Source organism: Rhinatrema bivittatum, chromosome 11 (assembly GCF_901001135.1).
Source record: "Rhinatrema bivittatum chromosome 11, aRhiBiv1.1, whole genome shotgun sequence".
Classification (NCBI taxonomy): domain Eukaryota; kingdom Metazoa; phylum Chordata; class Amphibia; order Gymnophiona; family Rhinatrematidae; genus Rhinatrema; species Rhinatrema bivittatum.
In genome coordinates this window covers 41,841,225-41,863,282 of record NC_042625.1, presented here as the reverse complement: position 1 = coordinate 41,863,282, position 22,058 = coordinate 41,841,225, and the positions used below count along the sequence as shown (strand labels likewise).

Genomic DNA, 22,058 nt, shown 5'->3' with positions numbered 1-22,058 from the left:
AGTCTTAGCCAGATGTTTTCCTAAGTAGGCCTATGTCAGCCTGAGCAGCAGTCAGGCCTGAACAGTGGCTCAGAGATTATTCATGAGAAGTGTTCATACGACACTCTACAAGATAAACTACGCTGGCACTGAGCAATGGTAGCAGGAAATGTTGCTTCTCGCAGCAATAAGAACAAAGAATTGTGTTTTGTAAAAATCATGCTAATCGGGAAAATAATCACAGAAGGCACGGTGGCTGAGCTGATGACAGATGGAAAGTGGGTGATCAGAAGTGCTAAACTAAGTCTGAACCAAGTATGAAAAAATATTCTCCATGCCTAATTGGCTAGTAAGACACTGCTTTGCAGAGAAAATAGGTAATTATAAATAGAGGTTCGTTTGCCACACTTAGGAAGTACATTTTAAAATGTTACATACTATCATAGCAATTTTAAAAATCCATTTACATGCGTAAAGTACACTTACAGATTAATATCCTATGGACAATTCAATGGCATATATTGTAGTAAATTTTTTAAATCCTACTTACATGGATGAAGTGCATTTAGATGTGTAAATCCCATTTTAAGAGTGTAAATGCTTTTGAAAATCAGGCCCATAGCTAGGATTCTGCCCTTCTATGAGAGATCCAATCCTGGTACTGAAGTGTGCATATAGTAAACTTTCTCTTACTTCTCTAATATCCTTTTTTCACCTACCCCACTACCTCTCTGAGCTGAATCTAGGAGCAAGAGCAGCATCCTTGCTTCTCCTGCAAGCATAGAAAGCCAATGACCTAAGCAGTGCAAAACTGCACAAAGACCACTTTTCATGCTTAAACGGCAAATAACAGAATTGAGTACAGAGTTTTACGTGTGCACAATTTTATTTAGATTTATAGTTAAGGAAGGAGAGTGATGCAAAATTATACAAAGCAGGTCATTAATGCATAAATAGCTTTATAAATGTAATTTTGCAAAAACTTTTACTATAACTTATTACCGACATTAGTAGCATGGGATCTACTTAATATTTGGGGACTTGCCAGGTACTTGTAGCCTGGATTGGCCACTGTTGGAAACAGGATGCTGGGCTTGATGGACCCTCGGTCTGACCCAGCATGGCAACTTCTTATGTTCTTACTCAATGAGTTAAGTTTTTGAGATAAGTTCCATAGAAAAACTGCGTGTGCTATTTTGTTACCAGGCTTATTTGCATAGAAGTCCCAGGGGGGGGGGGTGGGGGAAACAGTGCGCGTGCGATTTACTACAGTCTGCGTGAAATTCAGGGCACTTCAGTATATTGGCCTCTAAGAAAGAAGCATGAAGACCTCTAGTGGGATCTAAATCAGTTGCAGCCTTTTCGGAGTCACAACATATGGGCCTGATCTGTCAAAGGTCTGTCCCATAAGCACATCCCAGGGACCCACGGCCTGGCTCTTGGCCTGCTAGCTTTAAAGGCCCTTGCACAGTATTTTTTATTTTTATGATTAAATAATTCCTCAAGTTCCTTTGTAACAGGCTCCATTTGTCTTTTTATCCACCATCAAAACATTTTGCCCACTTTCCATGAATGTTCCTTGACATTTACGTAAACCTCTGGCTCTCCTGGGTATGATACGGGTACCTGAATTTCTTTCTATAGTAAGAGAAACTACTGCTCCGCGGTGCGAGCTTCGACATGAAATACACCCCACCAGGTTGCAAGCAAAGTCTTTACTCCAAAATAAAAGCAAACTCAATAGGGATAATCTGGTAGCGTGCATTTATCTCTTGTGGTATTCAAATCAGTTTCTCCTCATACACAGGAGAGGAAAGAGCCAAGTTCAAACTGAGACAGCTGGTGCAACTGTGGCTCCTCACTTAACAGTATCTGTCACTGCAGCTGACATGACGCAGCTGGATGAAAAGTCAGTCACTTCACATGGGGGACTCAGTATGAAGCTTGGGTTTCCACTTTCACGTGGAGTTAATTCCTGCCTTTGCTATGATCTTCTTACGTACTCAGTTTACTCTGCTGCAGCTCTAGGGAAGACTCCTTTCATTACTGTACCAGGTTGGCCACTTTACTGTTTAGACTTGCCAGGTCAGATCTTGTCTCCTACATCTGCTAGTCATGGGAAGACTTTGGAGATCATTCTTAGCAACCTCGGCTGTCTCTGAGAGAAATCCCCTCCTCCCCACGGCAATGGATCTCCACCTCTTCCCAGCCTAGAGACCTTCTACCCCTGAAACCTCTGGGTGCCTTTCTACTCTCTGTGGTTCACCCCATTGCTGAACATTCACTCCGATCTGGAGTGAACCATTATTATTTCACTGATTATAAAGCTGCAATAACCAGGGCTTGATTTGGGGGGACGGGACGGGTTGGAAGGCAGTTCCGGCCCTTCTTTTCAGGTTTAAGAGACATAGCGGCAGGGGTGTTCTGCTCCAGCCCTTCCTCTCCAAGCAGCCTGCAGGGAAGAAAACGAGCAAGGATGAGCCTGAAGTACTCAGAGAGGAGAAGATTCACTCTGCTTCCTAATCCAGCCCCTCCCCACCTCACTTCTCAGAGCAAAGAACAGAAACACACACAAAAAAAGTTTGCATTAGCAAAGTTTGAAAGTTGTGAGCAGTAATGCCAATTGTCAAAGCTTTGACCCTGGCCTTGATGAATGACACTAGTGCTCACAGCTTTCAAACGTATGCTAATTTGTGTCCATGCTTGAGGCCTTAATTTCTGGCAGAACAACCTAGGATGACGTTCTGCCACTTTTTTTTTCTGGGACCCAAGAAAGCGGAGCAGAGCCAGCAGTGTATATGATTTTTGGCTCCCCTGAGGAAACCGAAGAGAGACAGCAGTTGCAGGCCTCCCCTGGCCCTAGGAGGAAGACGAGAAGAACAGTGTGTTGGGGCCGTTTACCCTAAGACAAGGACAGCCACATGACTTTGATTCCGGTGTGTGTGTGTGTGTGTGCGCGCACGCGTGTGTGTGTGTTCACACCTGGCCCTGGTTCCGCCCCTTTGCTCAGGTCAAACTTGACCCTGGCCCCACCCATCTGCTCCCCTTCTCCACAGCTCCATTTCCTTTCTGTCTATGAATTAAGCCCTGGAAATAACTACTAAAAGCCTCAAAAGGGTCCTTATAAGTTCACAGCCCCGTCACTGGCTTTATTAAGACTGAGCAATCCCCTAAAACTTGCCGTGTTCTCTGAAAGTCTCAGACTCCTTCTGAATGTTGAAGACCCTTTCTTTACAGCACAGAACACTGCAAAAGTTACAGACGTTTCCTAGCAGCTGCTGTACTCTCCCGAGCACCGTGCAATTCTTTATGAGTCACAGAATTCCCTAACACTCCTGGAGCTTGGCCAGAACGATACCTGTCACAGAGCTGCAGTCGTATAATTAATAATCGTTATAATGCCCGGAACTGGAAGATTACAGCCTCTGAGAAAGAGAATATTGCACACTCACACTGCACCCATGCAGTCTTACCTCATTCTACAGCAGAGCTGGCCATTGCTCAGGCCACAGAGAGTGACCCCTGGAAAGGATGGCTTATTAAGTTTTGCTGCAGCTGTAACCCATCCTCATAAACCTCTTTATTGACTGTGATAAACTCTTTTTTTCTTCTTCTTTGTATCTCATTATTCAGCACAAACACGGTCAGCAAATGGCCAAAACTCCTTGCCAGATGTTGCTGTAAAAAAGCTCAGCATCATATAGAGTGGAACATTATGACTTCATAAATCAAATAATTGCTTTGCTTACAGCTAGCTTTGGTTACCGGAATATTTTTGTAACGGGGGTTGTAAGTGCACGGAGGCAATGGAGAGCAAAACCAGGAATGGCTCAGCTTGTTTCCAAGGACCCGGAGCTGTCTGCTCGCCCAAGGCCGCAGGCCCCACAAGGATAGTGGCACTGCAGCGAAGGGGACTTGGGAGACTGCACACCTCCTGGTGAAAGCACGGAAAGTGATTTCCAGCAGAAGCAGGGAGACAGCAGCCTGCAGGCATAAGAAAGCAGCAGGCCTGCCAGGACCTTCTCTAGCTCATTCCGTCGGACGTTAAAACAATCGAATCTAAATCTTCCATGGCATGGTTCTGATTTTTATTTCACTGCTGGGGAGATCATTAGTGCTTCATGGTTTCGAAAGCTCTTCCCAATTGGCCTTTCCTACACTTATGAACCTAAGTAGGCCAGGAGAGTAGGGGTGGAGCTCGGGGATATGTTTTAGGCTTATGTTTTGTATATATTTTACTTGAAATGGAAAATGATTCTGTATTGATATGAGACTGTATTTTTGGATTTCTTATAAGCAGCTCTGGACAGTCTTTGCTGTACTAGATAGTTTGGGAATAAACCTAAATAGAAATGAACAATGCTATGAATGTTACGCACCCCATCCGCGCACGGGCCTGCTCACCTCCATAGATCCACAGCAGGTTCCAGGTCGGCCTCCCTAGCAGCAGCTGCAAGCGCTTCCAGGCCTCGGCGTCCCACCTTCCATTGCGCACCAGGCCTCACGCCGGAGCTCGGCGTCCTCAGCTGTGTTGTCCACATCCCTACGCGCGCACGGACCGCCCGGCCTCTTGTAGGACCAAGGGCGGGTCCTAGCTCCCTGGCGCGCCCTGATTGATTCCCGGATATAAGGAAGTCCCTGCTTGTACTTCCGTGCCTTGGCATGTGGTGAAGAGACCTTAATCCAAAGGTCGTGGGTTCAAGTCCCACTCTTGGCACTTCCAAGAATTGATTCCTAGTTTGTGGGTCCCAGCCCACACATCCCTGAATCCAAGAACACTCATTTCCAAGCTTGTGGGTTTGAGCTCCCACTTCAAGAATTCCAAGAACATCTAACTAGACTGGTACAGGAACATGTCTGCCTTGTTCAGCTGCTTGCCCTAGACATTGGTTCCAACTGGTCATCTGTGTTCCTGCCGATGACTGGAAATGTAGCCCAGCAGGATGAAGATTGAGCACTGCTTTGGGTTAGTGTCTTGCTAGATTGTCACTGTGTCTGAAGCTTGTTCCAGGATCCTTCTGTTCCTGCTTCCTAGTACTCCAGTGTCCTCATGTTCCTGTTTGTCTGTCCATCTCCCCAGGTAGTACCTCTGGACTCTCACTGGTACTGACCTTGGCTTGCTCCTTTGCCTGCCTTCTGACTCCAGTCTGTTCCTCAACCTGCCTCTTGACTCCAGTCTGCCTTCTGACCTCAGCATCTCTAGGTTCTGGTTCTGTTCCTAGCCTTGTCATCACCTATGCTATTCTGGTCCTCCTTGTTCCATCTGAACTCCAGTCTCCAACCTGACTGTGCTCCCCTTCTGTCTGTGGGCACACTGGACTTCCATTCTTCCAGGAGACCCTGTGAGGCCCACCTAAGTCCAAGTGGCCTGGATCCCTAGGGGCTCCTCCTGGGGGGGGGACCTCAGGCTTCCAGTGGCGAAGCTCATCCTAGCCTCTGTCTCCTCCTCCAGTGCTCCACCCCCTGGGGCAGTTGATTCCTGGTCCCTACCAGGAAGCCATTCTCCACTGCTCCAGGACAAGGGTCCACCCCCGAGCACAACAATGAAGAGCTTAAACAGATGCAAGTCAGAAGACTTTTAGGAAGAGAGAATGCCATATTAGACGAGGCAAGTATTAAATAAAGGAAATGTAGGAATAATTCCAAAGGAGACATAACAGAGTCAATTAATGTGCAAGAGGATATGATGCAAAATTCAGTATGTGCTAATTTAAGAGGCAATTGTTAAAAATGTACATGGTGCTTGCTCTAAAACAGGTGCACAGCACACGGATGCTGACTTACCAACAGGAGCCTCTGCCAGCGAATTTTCAAAGGGAAACTCACCAGGAAATTTCCCTCTGAAAACCTGGAATCAGCTAGTGCCACAGGTATTTCAGTCCACTTCGGAACTGGCACTCATTTAGGAGCAGATGCCAAGTCTGTGCCATAAACCATGAACAGGAATTTCAAAATGGATCCCTGGGCCTGGTCTGCTGGCTCCGCCCCCCCCCCCTGCCCCCACCCCCTCATGGACAGAGACATAAGTACCCATGCTGTCCTTTTATCTGCAGAGTGGGAGAGCAATTTTCAGGCTACAGTTTTACCTGGGTAACTATTATGGTAAAACATTTAGAGAGAGCAATGAAATTTGACAGGCAGCATGATTAGAGTGGGAATCTGGCACTCAGAACTCTTAGGTACTCATACTGACTCCATTACTAACTGTGAGGCCCCAGAGAAAACCCTTCTGTTTCGAACAAATATGGTCAAATAATAAACCCTGGTCCTTCCAGGTCATAGCCTTCGTGATTTTTTTAACCATATTGTAAATACATTTCCTGAACTGTTTTATTTGTCTTCTCTGAGTGTCTTGACTGGATTGTAAGCTTCTCTGAGCAGGGACCATCTCTTATCTGTACAGCACTGTGAGAATCCAGCAGTAGAGAAATAGAAGAAATGTGCTTTCATTGTTAAACTGAAATGATAAAAAAAAATTCATGAAATTTTGGGGGGGGGGGGGGGGGGGGGGTTTTGTTTGTTTGTTTGTTTGTTTAGTGGGCACTATTTGAGTTAGTGCACATTATTACAAATCAAATAGGACCTGATTTTAAAAAGCATTTATGAGCTTAAATTGGGTTTTACATATGTAAATGCACTTTACCCGTGTAAGTGGGCTTTTGAAAATTGCCATTGAATGCTCCATAGGACATTCATGTGTAAGTGCACTTTATGCACGTAAATTGCTTTTTTAAATTGCTATGATAGTATATTATATTTACATGTGTAACTCCTTTTAAAATTACTATAGGGGGTCCTTTTCAAAGGAGTTATGCACATAAATGTAAACTCTTAAAAAATCTTTTACTCAAGTAAAGTGCATTTACTTGAGTAAAACCCAGTTTTACTCTTGTAAATACTTTTTAAAATCAGGCCCATAGTGCATACCAACTCAAATAGTGTGCACTAAATGAAAAATAATAAAAAAAAGAAAATCTAATAAACCCAAAATAAATATAAAAGGAGTGAAAAATGAAACAAAGGTTTGATCGATGCAAACCCCTAATAAGTAGTAGCATTGCAAAAAGATCACAGGAATATTCATGGGCGAATGTCCTGAATACTAAACCTAGTTACGTGGTAGGGAAAGTGGAACAACTTGAGGACTGAATTTGGGAATCACTATGCTAGACGGATTAATTCATTTTTACCAGCAAAGTGCTAAACCAAAATATTGAAAAAAACAAAAGTTTCACTTGAACATCTAAAGACGCATCCTAATCACTTAAAAAGTATAACAGCAATGTTTGATTGACCATCACCGTGACACCTTCGAACACATCCATTTCTTTCGATGGCAGATGTTCAAGATAGCGTCAACAGGGTAATCATTGGTCAAACAGGAGAACTGTCCTATTGTTATGCCTTTGTTTTGATTTTTTTAATTATGCAAGTAAAAAAAAAAAGCACATAGAGGCAAATAGCAACACTTATCTGGAAAGTCTTTGTAATGATCTTAATTTTAAAAAGAAAAAAGAAAACAAATTGAGTTCAGCTGCGTCTACTCCATTCCCCCGAAGCACTGAGTAATCATCAGCGATCACTACAAAGACTTTCTAGATAAGTGTTGATATTCGCCTCTGTGATTTTTTTTTAACTTGTATAATAAAAAAAAAAAAGGCATAACAAAAGAACATTTCTTAGGTGATTCCACATGCACCCATTTGACCAATGATTACACAGTTGAAGCTATCTTGAACATCAGCCATCTAAACAAATGGATGCCTTCAAAGGTGTCTATATGAAGGTTAATCAAACATTGTTGTTATACTTTTTAAGTAATTAGGAAGTATCTTTAGATATTCCAAGTGAAATTTTTGTTTTTCTTGAAATATGTTATATTTCACTTTTGGGTTCCATAATTTTGGTATATACAACAATATTGGACATATGATTCATTTACTAATATGTATTGATCCCAAAACATTTGTTCGGAACTTTGCTGATAAAAACTTGTTCACCCGCATAGGGCAGAGGTTGATAGCCACAACACCTCCCTAGTCATTCGGTCAGCTCATTCAAATCAGGCCAAATAAAATTCATTCCTCGGTATGAAGCTCTATAGAGAAGGATCTGCTAAGGAACTGAGAAATGCAAAATCAGCAGCCCATGAGAACCACAGGTACTCACCATGTTTGACAGTTGGCAGTGTGGCAGTCGGAAGTTAGTTTTTAAATAAAGACAAAGGAAACCAACTTCTTGTTTGCCAAAGGGGTGAATTGCTCTCTCATTCCAACTTCACTTTAGTGAAACCGAACTTTGCCTATCGTAGAGTCTTGACTTAACTTCTGAGCCATGCATTTGAAATCAGTTCCAAACCAGGTTTTGAAGGCATCCCACAATAGTTGAAGGTAGTCTATTTTGTAGCTTAAAACCAGGTTGAAACCAGTTTTCACATTCATTAGATAGGAGCTGCACACCTGATAAATTTTTGCTGGAAACAATTACGAGCATGTACACCGAGAATGTTGTGAGAAAGGAAGCTATGGAAAAAGCTCTCATTGCAATGTACACCAGGGCCAACTTACTGGTAACATAAGAACATAAGAAACACCATATTGGGTCAGAACAAAGGTCCATCAAGCCCAGCATCCTGTCTCTGACAGTAGTCAATCCAGATCACAAGTACCTGGCAGGATCACAAAGAATCCTTCTTGCTCATAACCAGAGATAAGTAGTGGCTTTCCAAAATCTGTATGGCTGATAATGGTTTATGGATTTTCCTCCAGGATCTTGTCTACACCATTTTTAAACAGCATCACAGCAGTATGACTGTAACCCTTTGTGATCCTGTGAGTCCCCAGGCACACAAGGAACAATTAAGAAGAAAGTACACATCCTGAGCATCCTGAAAAATGACATCAGCTATGCAGGCCTGAAGCTCCCAGTAACATAGTGCACTCCAGAAAGCTCTATGCAGGGCTATTTAAGGCTGAATCAAACTCTCTGTCACTGGTACTTTGTTTCCCCCAAACCAGGTTTGGTTTTCACTCTCTTTGCACCTCTGACACAGATTGCTCTATTGCCTTCCACCATTTATCCAAGAAGCCTGTCTTAATTAGAAAATGCATTAGCCTGTGGCACCTGTCCCTCTCTCCCTGTAGCGCCTGGTCATGTTGCTTACCTTCAGGTCCACAGAGCGCTGGGTTACTGATACATGAGTTCTTGTACCTTCCAAAGTAGAGGTAAGAAATTCCATTGCCTCCCTTCAGGTAAATTCCCGTGTTGACCATGCCTTCTATTAGGTCTAAGGAATAGAAATTAAAACATAACCATCTAAATCAGCCCAGCAGGTACCAGAATGCGTAAAGATGTGGGGGGAAAAAGCCACGAGGTGAAAGACTTCCATCAGAAACTAGGTCAAGTGGAAGCTCTACCACCCATGAAGGCAATACAACTCTTATCTAGCTCTAAAAGGTGTAGACATTAGGGGGCAGATTTTATAAAACTATGCGCACGCGTACTTTTGTTTGCGCACCAGGCGCAAACAAAAGTATGCCAGATTTCAATAGATATGCGCGTAGCCGCGCATATCTGTTAAGATCTGGGGTCGGTGCGCGCAAGACTGCCCAAAATGTGTTTATTTCTCTATAACATCACAAACATCTTTTCCTTTCTTTCTGAAGACACAATCTTTATCCACTTTCTTGTCACCTCTTGCTCAGACTACTGCAACCTGTTCTTCACACATTTCCTGGTGAACCATCTCTATCCATGACAATTTATCCAAAATTCAGTTGCGCAACTTACCTCTCAGCAAAGCTGCTGCACCCATATAACCCTTCATCTCAAGTCACTATGTTGGATCCCAATCCATTTTGGCATGCAGTTCAAGCTCCCCTTACCTGCCAACAAGAGCTTTCATTCTGCAGCTCCTCACTATCTCTCCTCTCTCATCTCTCCCTACACCCTCCTCCTGAACTCCTATCATCAGGCAAGTCATTCGTATCTATGCCTTCTACTGCCAGCTCCTGTCTCCACCTGGCTGACTGTATGTGTGGAAATGTCTTCCTGAGTTGGTGCATCATGCTCCCTCACCTTATTCAAATCCAATCTAAACCCAATTTTTTGAGGCTTCTTTTAAATTTTAACCCAGGATTATCCCTCTTACATCTTTATTAATTTTAACCATTTCTTTAATAAATGAAATTCCCAAAGTTTGTTTTTCGCTGTAAGTTTGTCTTGATTAGATTGCAAGCGCTACTGAACAGGGACTGTTTTTCTATAAGGTGCTATGTAGATTGAGGAGTAGTAGTAGCAGTAGTAGTAGTAGTAATAGTAGTAGTAAATTACTTTGTATATTCAGAATAATAAAAAATCTAGCTGGCACATTACATTCCTGGAGAAAATGCAGCCTTTCCCTAATTTTAAACCATGGCTAAAGTTTCCCATGCAAAAACTGCTTTTAAAGGGCCAGTACTGCTTTTTCCAGTAGGGATTGCAATATTCATCTTTTATAAATCACTTTGGTATATCCTAACATCGACAAGCTCATCTACAAAATGCAAATTATCTATTGTATCCTATTATAAACCTGCTTTCCCTCACCTTCATGTCTTTACTCCTCCTGTCTCATTCACACTATCATACTTCACACACAGACATTTGTACTCCATGCACTTTCTGAATGCAATCAAACTCTATTTTATTTCCATCTCTTATCTACTGAAACGCATATTCATGTGACTACATGTTTCTAAGCCTTCAGGGGTCTCAGAAGATATGTACAGCACTGTCATAGAGCTCACTTATCAAGTAGGACTCCCCCACATTGACTACTCATAATACTAGGTAACTCTACTACAAGAAGTGATATCTCAAGCACATAGCTTACTACACACATTTCACTCACACCCCTCTCTCACTGAAAAGCCATATCTCCACTTACAAATCAATATTCAGGTCTCAGAATGCGCACACCATAACACACAACTTAACACACACTAGAACTGTAAACATAACACTTTTTTTTTAATTTACATAATTAAAATGAAAGCAAAGTAATATAACCTGGTAGATGATGGAAAATAAGGATTAACTGGCCAATATTAAAGGGGTTTATTTTAGTTTCCTAAGATATGCAGAGCATCTAAGCCATGTTTTTAAAATAGGACATTAATATTGCTGAAGTTGACAGAAATTTTTTTTGCAGGAAATAGCTTAAGTACTGGATGGATTGACCCCCCTATGAATTTCTTTTATAGAGTCAAAAAATGGGGTTGACTGAGAAGGTATTTAAAGACTCCCTTTATTGGCTCCTCTTTGGCTTCAAGGAAAACTGCTATAGAATAACAAAGGTGACAATGAATTAAAAATCCTGGTTGTGTTGAGCGAGACAAAGCCTCCAAACCTGTGGTACACGTTGTACTAGTTCATTCGGTAGAACACTTTATAATTACAGAAGATTTTAAAACAATATCTGAAAGCAAACAACATGTACACAAAACAGGTAAGTTTCTAAGCAATAGAAACAGATAGTATGGCTGTTTTCCAACTTCAAATCTGTGGTACAAGAGGTCCTATTAGAAATGTCAAAAATAGCAGCACATACCATTTTTCAAAGCACAAATTGTGAAGTACTGATTCAGTGCTGCCCAGCCTTTATTTCTCAGATTCATTAAATCCACTATTAATATGATTAAAACCTCACTTGGCATGCTTTGTTGCAAGTATACGTAACAAGAAAAGAATACAATTGCGTATTAATAGGAATGTAACACATACTTTGTAAGAAGCTGCAAAGTACCAGGATTCCAGTCAAATGCTTTACCACCTAAAAAGCAATAAAGTGAAACATATGCCCTGCCCTGATGTGTCTTATCAATGTCATGAATACCTCAGATAGAAAGTATAATATTTACAGAGTAGACCAGTGCCCTTTCCCAATAGTCTTGGCATGCTTATGTGATCTCCAAAGGCCATCTCCACTCGTACTCGGAGACCTCCAACCATCATGTAATTGTCCAGAAAGCCCATATGACCTGCTGAAACTGCTTGTTTCCTTGACATGCAACTGCTGGGAAACAAACCTGAGCTTCAGAAAGATAGATGAAAATGTGCTAAATCCTCACCTACGGTTGCAGAGGAGTTAGAGTAGGCAGAATCATTGGTATATATAAAGGCAGAGCTATGGTAAGGAAGCACAGTGAAGTTGTGGATTCTTACAGCTGGATGGAACAAAAAAAAAAAAAAGAACAAAAAGCAGAAACAATGAATCAAGATAAAAACAAACACAGAAGAACATCAAAATAGATCATCTCTCTCAAAGCAGGATGGATGGAAGACAGAGATCTGGGTGCAATGCATATTTCGGTGTTCTGTCTCAATAGTGCACCGTGTATACACTGCAAACAGAGCTGCAAGTACACTGGGAAAATAAGTGATGAGCACATAATTAAGCAGCTATTTATTGCGCTGGTTATTCAACGCCTCCATGCGCATGGCACAACCTAGGAAGCTGGTAACAAGTTCACCGCCAGGGAGTTAACAAAACAGTGCCATGGGCCCATGGTGCTAGGTCTTCTCCCCACAGGCATAAAATATGAGAGATCTGTTAGCAAATTGTGATTCACAAATTCATTGAACTTGATTTATGTAAGGCTTTGCCCCATTTGATGTCTATGGGAAACACTAGTTAAAATCAGGCTCGTAGGCTGTGGTGGGCTGCCGTTCTCTGGTGAAGACATCCAGTGAATTGCTGTCATTATTATTATTGTTCACATTAACATTTTTATAAGGGTTGTTTTTTTTTTTTTTGTTTTGTTTTGTTTTTTAAATCAAAGTGCTTTACTAGACAATACAGCAAATTCTGTTCAGTGACCTGAAGCCGAGATTAAAATATGAGACACTGTGGAGGAAATGCACCCAAGTAGGCTTGATTTAGACAGCCCAAATTACTAACTCTGGTGCAGAGAAATGGTAGAATATGGTTCAAAACTGGGTCCCCATGGCTTCATAGCTTTGTGAGCTGAGCCCTGGACTGCGCTGCTCTCTGCCTCCCCCTTCTGGCCTGTGTCTCCCCCTCATTCTCAAGGGACATTGTGGTTATGCTTAGCTAAGGTCTCACACTAGCTTCAGTTCCTCAGTTCAGCTGGGCCCAGAAGGTTCTACAGATCCACAGCTGAAAGAGGAACGCTGCCCGCCTAGAAAAAAGATTCTGCTGCAGTTTCTTGTGACCGCTGTCTCTCACCATCACCACCCATTGAGAGACATGAGACTCAAACAATAGTGACATAGTGATTCAAATAATGATTAGCCAGATGAGGCTTTGAAGATTTATGACAAGAAAAATGTGATGAAAACAATTGCATGAGCATGACACATGAAAACACAAAAATTAGACAACAACAAAGAAAAAGGACTTAAAAGAAACCACGCCTCACTTACCATGTAACAATTCAAAACTATATATTAAAAGCTTTTGCATTATTTTAAATTCTTTAAGCTCCCTTTATGCAAATTTCTATGTCATGTTTGCACGTGTCAAATTATACTGCATACTGTTATCTGATTGGTTCTTGCAGTACACCACAGATAAATATGGCCCAGTGGCATCCACTGGATGTGAAGTGTTCTGTAACTTCTAAATAAAGGTTGCTCCCAGGGCAAAGCAAGCCGCAGGGAATAATAGGAATGTGACTACCATTATTTCACAACTTAATGGTAAAATGAAGAATTCTATGCAGGGTATATCACACAGTGTGCAGTAGAAACATAGGGTTTGTTTATGTTTTGTTTTTTTTAATTCAGATATAACGATTAAAATCTTTTCTACACAATAAACAGACTTACAAGTCCGCAACACTTCCCTAAAGAAGAAAGGGAACTGAGACTGGAGTCAGAGCACAACCTGAAATTTTTACACTGCTTGTTAAATGGCATTCTGAACCCTGATCTGTGTAAACAAGGGCAATTCTGCTGGCTCCTGGTCCAGCACTAACACTCCCTGGTCCAATTATACCATGTGTACATTCTGCATGTTATCATAATGCTGTCAGATTTAATTCATTACTTCCTTTCATTAACTGCACACAGGTAATTGTGGTCTACAATAAAAAGATGGATCTAATTTACCAGCGATTTGCTTTTGAGAATAGACTGAGAAGCAGCAATGCCCGCCCGCCATGCATATTCTAGCAAAAATAACCTTTGCTGACAATGAAGTACATCTGATAAATGTTTTGCACAGCAACCCATGCTCACTGTTTGCTTGAAGCTAATTTCAGCAGAGATCAGGGTCATCATTGCCCTTTGTCTCACCTTCAAAAAATAAATTAATTAACCCATAGCTGGCCCGAGGCTCAGTGGCTACCATGCAGAAGATCTCTGGTTGGGTCTTCCACACCCCAGGTCATCAGGGTAGGCTGCGATCACAGCCCCTGGAGAGAGAGTTGTAATCAATAAGAGTGACGCCTAGTGGCCATGGGTAAAGCCCATGATATTGGGTTTTGGACAGAGCCCTGGCACAAGGCTCCCAGCCTCAGGCCTGTTGCTGCAATGAGCAGACTAGAGACAATGGGAGTGGAAACAGCAATCCATTAGGTGGCTGTGAATGAAGTCTCATTGCACCAGAATCCCAGCGCTGGGTCCAACCAAGTTGGAACTACCAAGACCAATAAATAAATAAATAGAACCCAGTGGCGATCTACTGGGGATGGCCATTCTCCTACTGCCCCAGAGCTTATAAACTTCCTGCAGAGCTGCTTCACCACCTCCTGCAGCCTCAGATTGACTCAAGAAAAAGGAAGTTGCAAAGTACTTGCACAGGAAATTGAGACCTGAAGTCTAGAGATGGAAGCCTGCAGAAACTTTCCAACAATGTTTTCATTGATGTTTGACCACTAAAAATAGGTACTGGTCACAAGCTGGGTCTTGCCCCCTTAACTTAAATCGGAACCCCAAAGGGTGAATTTTCTAAAGATGATGTTGGACTCACTGAAGACTCTTTCAGGGATACATTTTGTGCTTTGTATTCATGTGACCAGATGCAGGTACTCTAGATGCAAATGAGCCTGCATCCAGCTTATATCTATATATATATATATATATATATATAGCATGATGGGTTTTTAAGATGAACTGAAGAGTGCAAAACGATTGAATCTTTGTTCTAGTAGAAGTTGCTCCCAGGATTTGTCTCAGAATGATATGAACCAATGTCCCAAATACAAAGTAATCTGGATATCTAACATCTGTCAAACCTATTGTTTCTGTGAGAGCAGCAAGAGCTTCAACGCACTAAAGACCTAATGGATCAAGCCTTCACTTTCCCACAAACCCTGCAATATGAGGCCCGATGAGTGCTGCACAATCTGACGCACATACTTATATTACTTTCATTGTCATGACCTGGGCTGTCTTGAAATAGGTCGCGAAATTCACGAATCCCGTTCACCACTTCCAGCGGCCAGTAATGAGAGGCTGAAGATAGAACCTGGAACCCTGGGAAGAAAATGCAAGACAGAAAGGAAAGTTTACTCTCTTCGAAGTCTTCACACTGACTGGTCAAAATATCATCAACAGAGGACAAAGTTCAGTGCAATTTATCTTCTCCCTAAATGTACTCCATAGCAATGATACAAATACATATTTTTTTTTAAATAAGGTTGTTTACTTGATTGATTTTATTTTAGGGTAAGTATTAACAAAAGCCTTGGGGGTAACCTGCACGAAGCTGCAGTTTCTGCTACTCTTAACAAATGTTTTGGGGGTAACTGGTATGCAGCAGCTGTTTCTACCCTATAACATTTTTTTTAAACTTCCTGGGCAGAGTGGATGGACCATTTTGGTCTTTCTCTGCCATCATTAGCTATGTTACTACATCCTTCCTCCGAAAAGAAACTATTTTGTTTCCTAATTTTTGTCTTCCCACTGTTGGTCTGCTTCCTAGTTGTTCTTCCTTTTATGCAGTGCAGAGTTTTAGTAGCAGCGGTAATAGTAGTCTGAGAAAAGTAGATTCTTAGGTCATCAATAAGATGGTAACTTTCAAAAGGGTGCACATGTACGCGGGTGTGTCGGCGCGCACCCAGATACGCGGTCATTTTATAACATGTGTGCACATACATGCGTAGGTTCTAAAATAGCCTAGGTGCACGTATGTGTGAAACCAATTTTAAGCCTGTACGCGCCCAGCGAAAGTGAGGGAATTTTAAAACTGGCAAGTTTGCCCAGTCTACAGCTAGATCCTCCAAACCCCCCTGATTCTTTAGTCTGCACTCCTCCAGTTAACCCAGATCCTTTAAACCCCCTCACAGATACCTGTAACTTTTGATTTATTTTTTTTACTTACATTTCCTCCATAGCAGAAATAAAGTTAATCTTGGCCCCGCCCACACCTCGCCCCTTTTCCCTCCAATGTGAAATATCTGCGCATCAGCACTTGTGTGCACCTCTGGGCGCCTTATAAAATCCCACTTTTGGTGCATGCACGCCTTTTAAATTTCACCTTTAAATATGTTTCCCACTGGCTCAGAAGGGAAAACTCCCTTTATCAATAATGCCCTTTATTAGGTCAACACAGAAATTATTAGAGTTAAACAGTCAAAATATTTGTTTTGTTTGGATTTTCCTTTTTTGTTTTTTATTTCCATATTTTAGTGAATACACTACGTCAAATTAGCACACACTAGTTCATTATTATGTGCAAAACCTGTTTAGCATTTGCAAATTAGTTTTAGCGAGCACTAAATGATCACAGCAGACACTAAAATGCAAAAATGAAAGAACATGAACATTTTGGTGAGGGGGTGAGTATGTTTGTGTCATTTTGTTTTGAAACAAATAATTTTATTAGTGTTTTCTGTCTTACTTAAAGCGAAGGCACATCCCTAAGAGTTATTCAAAGATATACACAATCTTTTGAGACCACTTACCATTCTTCCTTAAGATCATCTCTGGACAATTCTGACATTGGTCCCATAAAGGGTATCACAACTTAGAAAGCATCAAGATTTCTATTTTATGCTAAATATTTTGAGCCAGATATTAAAAGAATGCTGAGCTCCTCAATATAACTTCCTAAGTTACACCCCTATTTTCAGCTGATCTAGAGCACCTCCATTTTGGTCTGAACCTAGTTAGGCACCTAACTTTACATGTCTTAAAATGAGGCACCTAATATTAAGCCATCTATGGCCTTTTCCTAAGTTAGGGACCCCGTGCTGAAAATTAGCACTCAGTGCCTGCCTAACTTCGGCCTTTATCAAAATATGATAAGGATGAGAGAGAGAGAGAGAGAGAGAGAGAGAGAGAGAGAGAGAGAGAGAGAGAGAGAGAGAGAGAGAGAAAGAAAGAAAGAAAGAAAGAAAGAAAGAAAGAAAGAAAGAGAGAGAGAGAGAGAGACTAGCCATGATGCACTCTCCCTAGGTAGGTATTTGTATTCCTATGGGAGGCCCACCTAGTAATTCGAGGTGAGGTTTAGATATTAGTGTAGGGGGTTAGGGGCCACTTTGACATTCAACGTGAGACATACAAACAGAACAGTGGTCTCTTGTGAAGATCTGATGACCTTCGGAGAGAGGAATCTCATCCAAAGATGAGATTGGTGCAATGTTCTCTCCACCTAGCTTGATGTTACCCAGGTAGAGAGTCCATCAAGCTAGGTGGCGAGAACATTGCAGGGGGGGGGTTGCTTTGACCTTAATAAAACTGCTTAGGGATGCTCGGGGGGGGGGGGAACGGAGGTTTGGGATGACAACTTTTAGGACACTTGGGACTGGGGGAGGCAGCGAGCATGAAACATTTTAACTTTTTTTTTAAATGTCACAGCTTTGGCTTCCTCAGCAGGTGGTAGGCATTTGTGGGTTTCACAAACCACCCCCGGGCATTTTTTGACGCTGCCACATGGGGAGGCTGGCCCTTTTAAAAGAGCACCCCGGGAGCACCAAATTGTGTGTCAGTGTCCCGATGCTACACCTTTTGAGATGTAACTAACTTTTCCCTCCAATATCACGGCTTACAGACTTCACTGCGAGCCGCGACATTTGATTACCATGTTTATGACCTGATTTTCATTCCTTTGCATGCATTTGCATTCAAATCAGGTCATTTTAATACCTGCGGTGCACCTTATTTTTCTGTTTCAGATAACGAGTAAAATTTGTCACATTACATGCATTATCCCTTCATTAAAACATTTCCTGCACAGGGAAACCTTAATGCAGCTTGGCAAATAACCCCCTTAAACTGCAAGCCCTCTGGGGACAGGGAATTGCTTGCTATACCAGAATATAACACGATCTGAGCTACCAAAAAAAAGGTGTGAGCCAAATTTAAGTAAGTAAATGTTAATTCCATTGTACATCCTCCACCCATACATACTTAGTCATGCCATGTAGTGATAGCCCTCGGCCAGGGATCCTTCCAGGCATAACCTTGCCGTCTGTCTGTTCCTGGCAGCTATAAACACTATCTCCGCAAGCATCCTCAACCCAGCGGGCAGAAGAAGGGATCAAGCCAGGGACCCTCTGCCTGGCAGTGCACAGCTCTGCCTCTAAGCCAGACCAGGGTATAGCGTGTGGTCTCCCTCCCCATGCATATTTCTCTGCTAGAATGAATTAGAAACAGAGGGGAAGGAGGACAGTTCCTTGCTGCTTTTGATCTGTTCTAGCTGCGCGGAATGGACTGGGAGCTAATGTTTGCTCTAAGGAGAGCAGCAGGTTCGCCTCCAGAGCCCTTGTGTACTCTGCCAAGCGTCTCAGAAGTCATATTCCCCTGACATGTTTTTCAGTTCCAGACAATTATGCTGAGATCCATGCAGACAAGTTGGCAGGAGCAGAACCTCTGACAGCTTCCATTTCATCCTGGCAGATTCATCATCAAATTTTAATTGATGTTAGCGAGCAGGCACCAGAGTAAGACATGAAATTGCAAGATGCAGCTGAGGAAAGCTGCCCAAAGTTAATAAGGATCATGTTATAGAAAGACATTGGTACATGATTCTCATACAAAACCCAAGAAAGGAACCACAGACTTCCCAACACATATTTTAGCACCCTAAGAAAACCTTTTTTTCTGTTTCCTATCAACTATCGCTAAACTAAGTTCTTGTAACTAGTCCCGTTTACTTCTCACTATCTGATGCATTCAGTGATGCCACGATCAATGTGTTTGAAATGGCTCAGCCGTCCCTCGACTGTAAAATTTTGTACTGCAGACATTAATCAGTTCACAATGATTGCACTGCATGGATCAAAGAAGAGTTTGTGCCACACGCACTAAAGCCTTCAAACCTATCAAAGAGGAATGGCAAATGGAAGAGGCCTGGTAAAACACCAGACTCGAGCAGCACTAGCCCAGCACGAGGCTCTTAGCAAACGGGCTACAAAAGAATCCGTGCTGAGGAGCAGCAATGACGCTACCACAGGAAAAAGAAAGGATTCAGCAATTGAAGAATGCCACCTATTTACACTTAGGGGGTAATTTTCAAAAGGAGTTACACATGTAAATGTAACTACTATTGTAGCAATTTTCAAAAGCCATTTACTGGAGTAAAGTGCACTTACACAAGTAAATCCTATGGACAATTCAATGGCATATATTATAGCAATTTTCAAAAGCCCACTTACTCAAGTAAAGTGCATTTACTCGAGTAAAACCCTGTTTTACTCGAGTAAATGCACTTTACTTGAGTAAGTGTGCACCAAGAGGCATCATGTTAGCCTTAACCGCCACCGTCTGAACCCGCTTTATCCTTCTTCACCCTAAGGGATACTTTGTGAAAATAAAGAGGGAGTTTGCATTGTAAGAACTCCCAGGAGGATCCCTAAGATACAGGGAGGACAACTCATACAACCGAGCGCAGCAGCACTTACGTGCGTACACGGCCGCACGTAGATTTACGATAGTATTTTATAAAATACACGTAGCTTTACTCTGGGAATGCAAATACATGCAATTCATTGAAAGCAAGCAGTTCAAGGCATTGAAGCCCCATACTTTTCCTACCTATTTTAAAAATTATACATGCATATATTTTACATACAATAAAAAGCAGAACTTACTCTTTTAAATCCCAATTTACACACTTAAGTCTGTACATTTTAAAACACGTGCACTTAATTGGCATTACCAGTTTTACCACGTACTCCACCTGTTCACCCAGTCCTTCTTCAGGTCATAGGGACCTCCCTGGCTCTTTAACCTAAACTCACGTTTAATATTGCTTATGCAAGATAGTGAGCAGATGTAAAATTACACAAGTATATTGGCAAATCTATTGCACGATTTTAAAAATAGAACTTACACATGTAAATGTTGGCCTCACCCCCAGAATGCCCCTAGACCGCTCCCTTTTTTTCACTCGTATATGCGTGAACAAAAGCAAAAATGTGTGCGCTTCTTTGATATTTATATAATAGCATGCATGTGAGTAGATGCTACTTACGCATTTCTATGCTCATTTTTATGTGTGGAACTCTGCAAATTCCTCCCTAAGTGTCAGGAGATGAATCTCTTCAAGATTTGGATAGCAAAATAAACGTATTCCGTATAGCTCAAATACAGCTTTTCCAATGCATTCAAACTCTGAAGGCTTGCCTCTGGCATGTGCAAGCTCTCCAAACCAATTCTACATTTGTTTTCCATAGCCATGCAAAAATAAAGGTCTACCACCAATAAGCTGTAGGCGAGACCTTTCTACTGGACCAACCTATTATATTTGTGACCCACTTTCAAGAGCTATACCTTACTTCATCGGGTCAGTAGAAAAGGCACAAGTGCAGAATGGGAGACAGCCCTTGATAAATGAAGCCTTCAGATTTTAGCACCAGTGCCATTAAATATACTATGACAGTGTATGCTAACTAGAGCTCCATTTTTACTATGGTCAAAATGTATTTTGAAAACGAAATTTTACAACTGCAGTCTCTTGTCCTCATGGGCAGCAGGTGACATTTCATGTGCGTTCAAGCAGTATGTGGCATTTAGGTGTGTGTTACACCAGCTCGTTATTAAAGTTCTGTTTTCCATGGATACCCCGCTCACTCATTGCACAGAAGAAGGTTTCAGATTGGAAACTGAAACGCTGGTACTGAAGTGTTAATAAAGCTCACATTCACAGTAAATCTCCCAACGCAGGCGTGGGAGGGAAAGGCTATCCCTAGATGGGAGAAAGCCTGTGATTAGTGGGGAAGGAAAGAAAGCTGGCGAGCAGCTGGTATCTACAGTATTGCAACAGAAGGGGACAATGGGCAGAGTGGCCATTGTTGTCGGCTGTCAAAGTCCACACTTCCATTCCGGATTCCCTCTTATAAAATGATTATGAGGTGTGCTCGGTCTCAGAAGCGCTTTAGGGTTGGTTGACCCTAACTCTTTTAGGTCTTGATTTTGAAATGCTGGCCAATTAAATAGGTTTATTCATTTTCTTTACTGCAGCAGATCTATGACAGCCGATTTGTTTTTCTTCGTCAATAAAAGGTCACCCCCTTGGACCGTACAGCTGGAGCAACTAGCGCTGTAATGATGTGCACCAACAGAAGTTACAGCTTTTGTAAAAAAAAAAAAAAATGTTTAATTTTCCCTCCTTCGGCACTTGAAGGCAGATTACATTCAGGTATTTCCCTACGCCCAAAGGGCTTATACTCTAAGGGCTTGATTTCCTCCCATTCTGTGTCTATGGGAAAAATGCTTGGTAAATGAGGCCCTGAGTTTGTACCTGAGGCAAGGGAGGGTGAACTGAATTGCCCAAGGTGACCTTGGGCCTTATTTTCTACACGTATCGCACGCGGTAAGGGACGTTTTGCACGCGAAATGTCCCTTTTCGCGTGCGATACCAAAATGGGGGCGGAGACGGCCCCAGAAGAGGAGAAGTTGGGGCGTCACCGGGGCCGACTCCGCGAAGCCGCCGCGGACGACGGAAAGGTAAGGACTTTTTCGCGTCCTATTTCGCTCCCAATAGCTACACCTCCTATGGTGGCGCTATTGGGTGCGAAACCGGCAGCGATCGCACCGCGACGGTGCGATCGCTGCCGGCTAGCGCAGGCCCGCCCCCCGCCCCTCATTTCCTAAAGTATCGAAGGCCTGCGATACTTTAGAAAATGAGG

At 42.3% G+C, this 22,058-nt stretch overlaps 1 protein-coding gene across 2 annotated transcripts in view; it reads right to left on the bottom strand.

Moving 5' to 3' along the window:
- Positions 1–22,058, bottom strand: part of ADGRD1 (adhesion G protein-coupled receptor D1) — a 268,529-nt gene that overhangs the window by 240,871 nt on the left and 5,600 nt on the right. The window contains exons 3-5 of one of the 2 annotated variants that reach the window (XM_029571131.1): positions 15,343–15,459; positions 12,090–12,185; positions 9,143–9,265 (exon numbers count right to left, since the gene is read on the bottom strand). In XM_029571131.1, coding sequence (XP_029426991.1) covers positions 9,143–9,265; positions 12,090–12,185; positions 15,343–15,459 — 336 coding nt within the window. The remainder of the gene's footprint in view (positions 1–9,142; positions 9,266–12,089; positions 12,186–15,342; positions 15,460–22,058) is intronic. The other variant, XM_029571132.1, reaches the window with a different exon arrangement.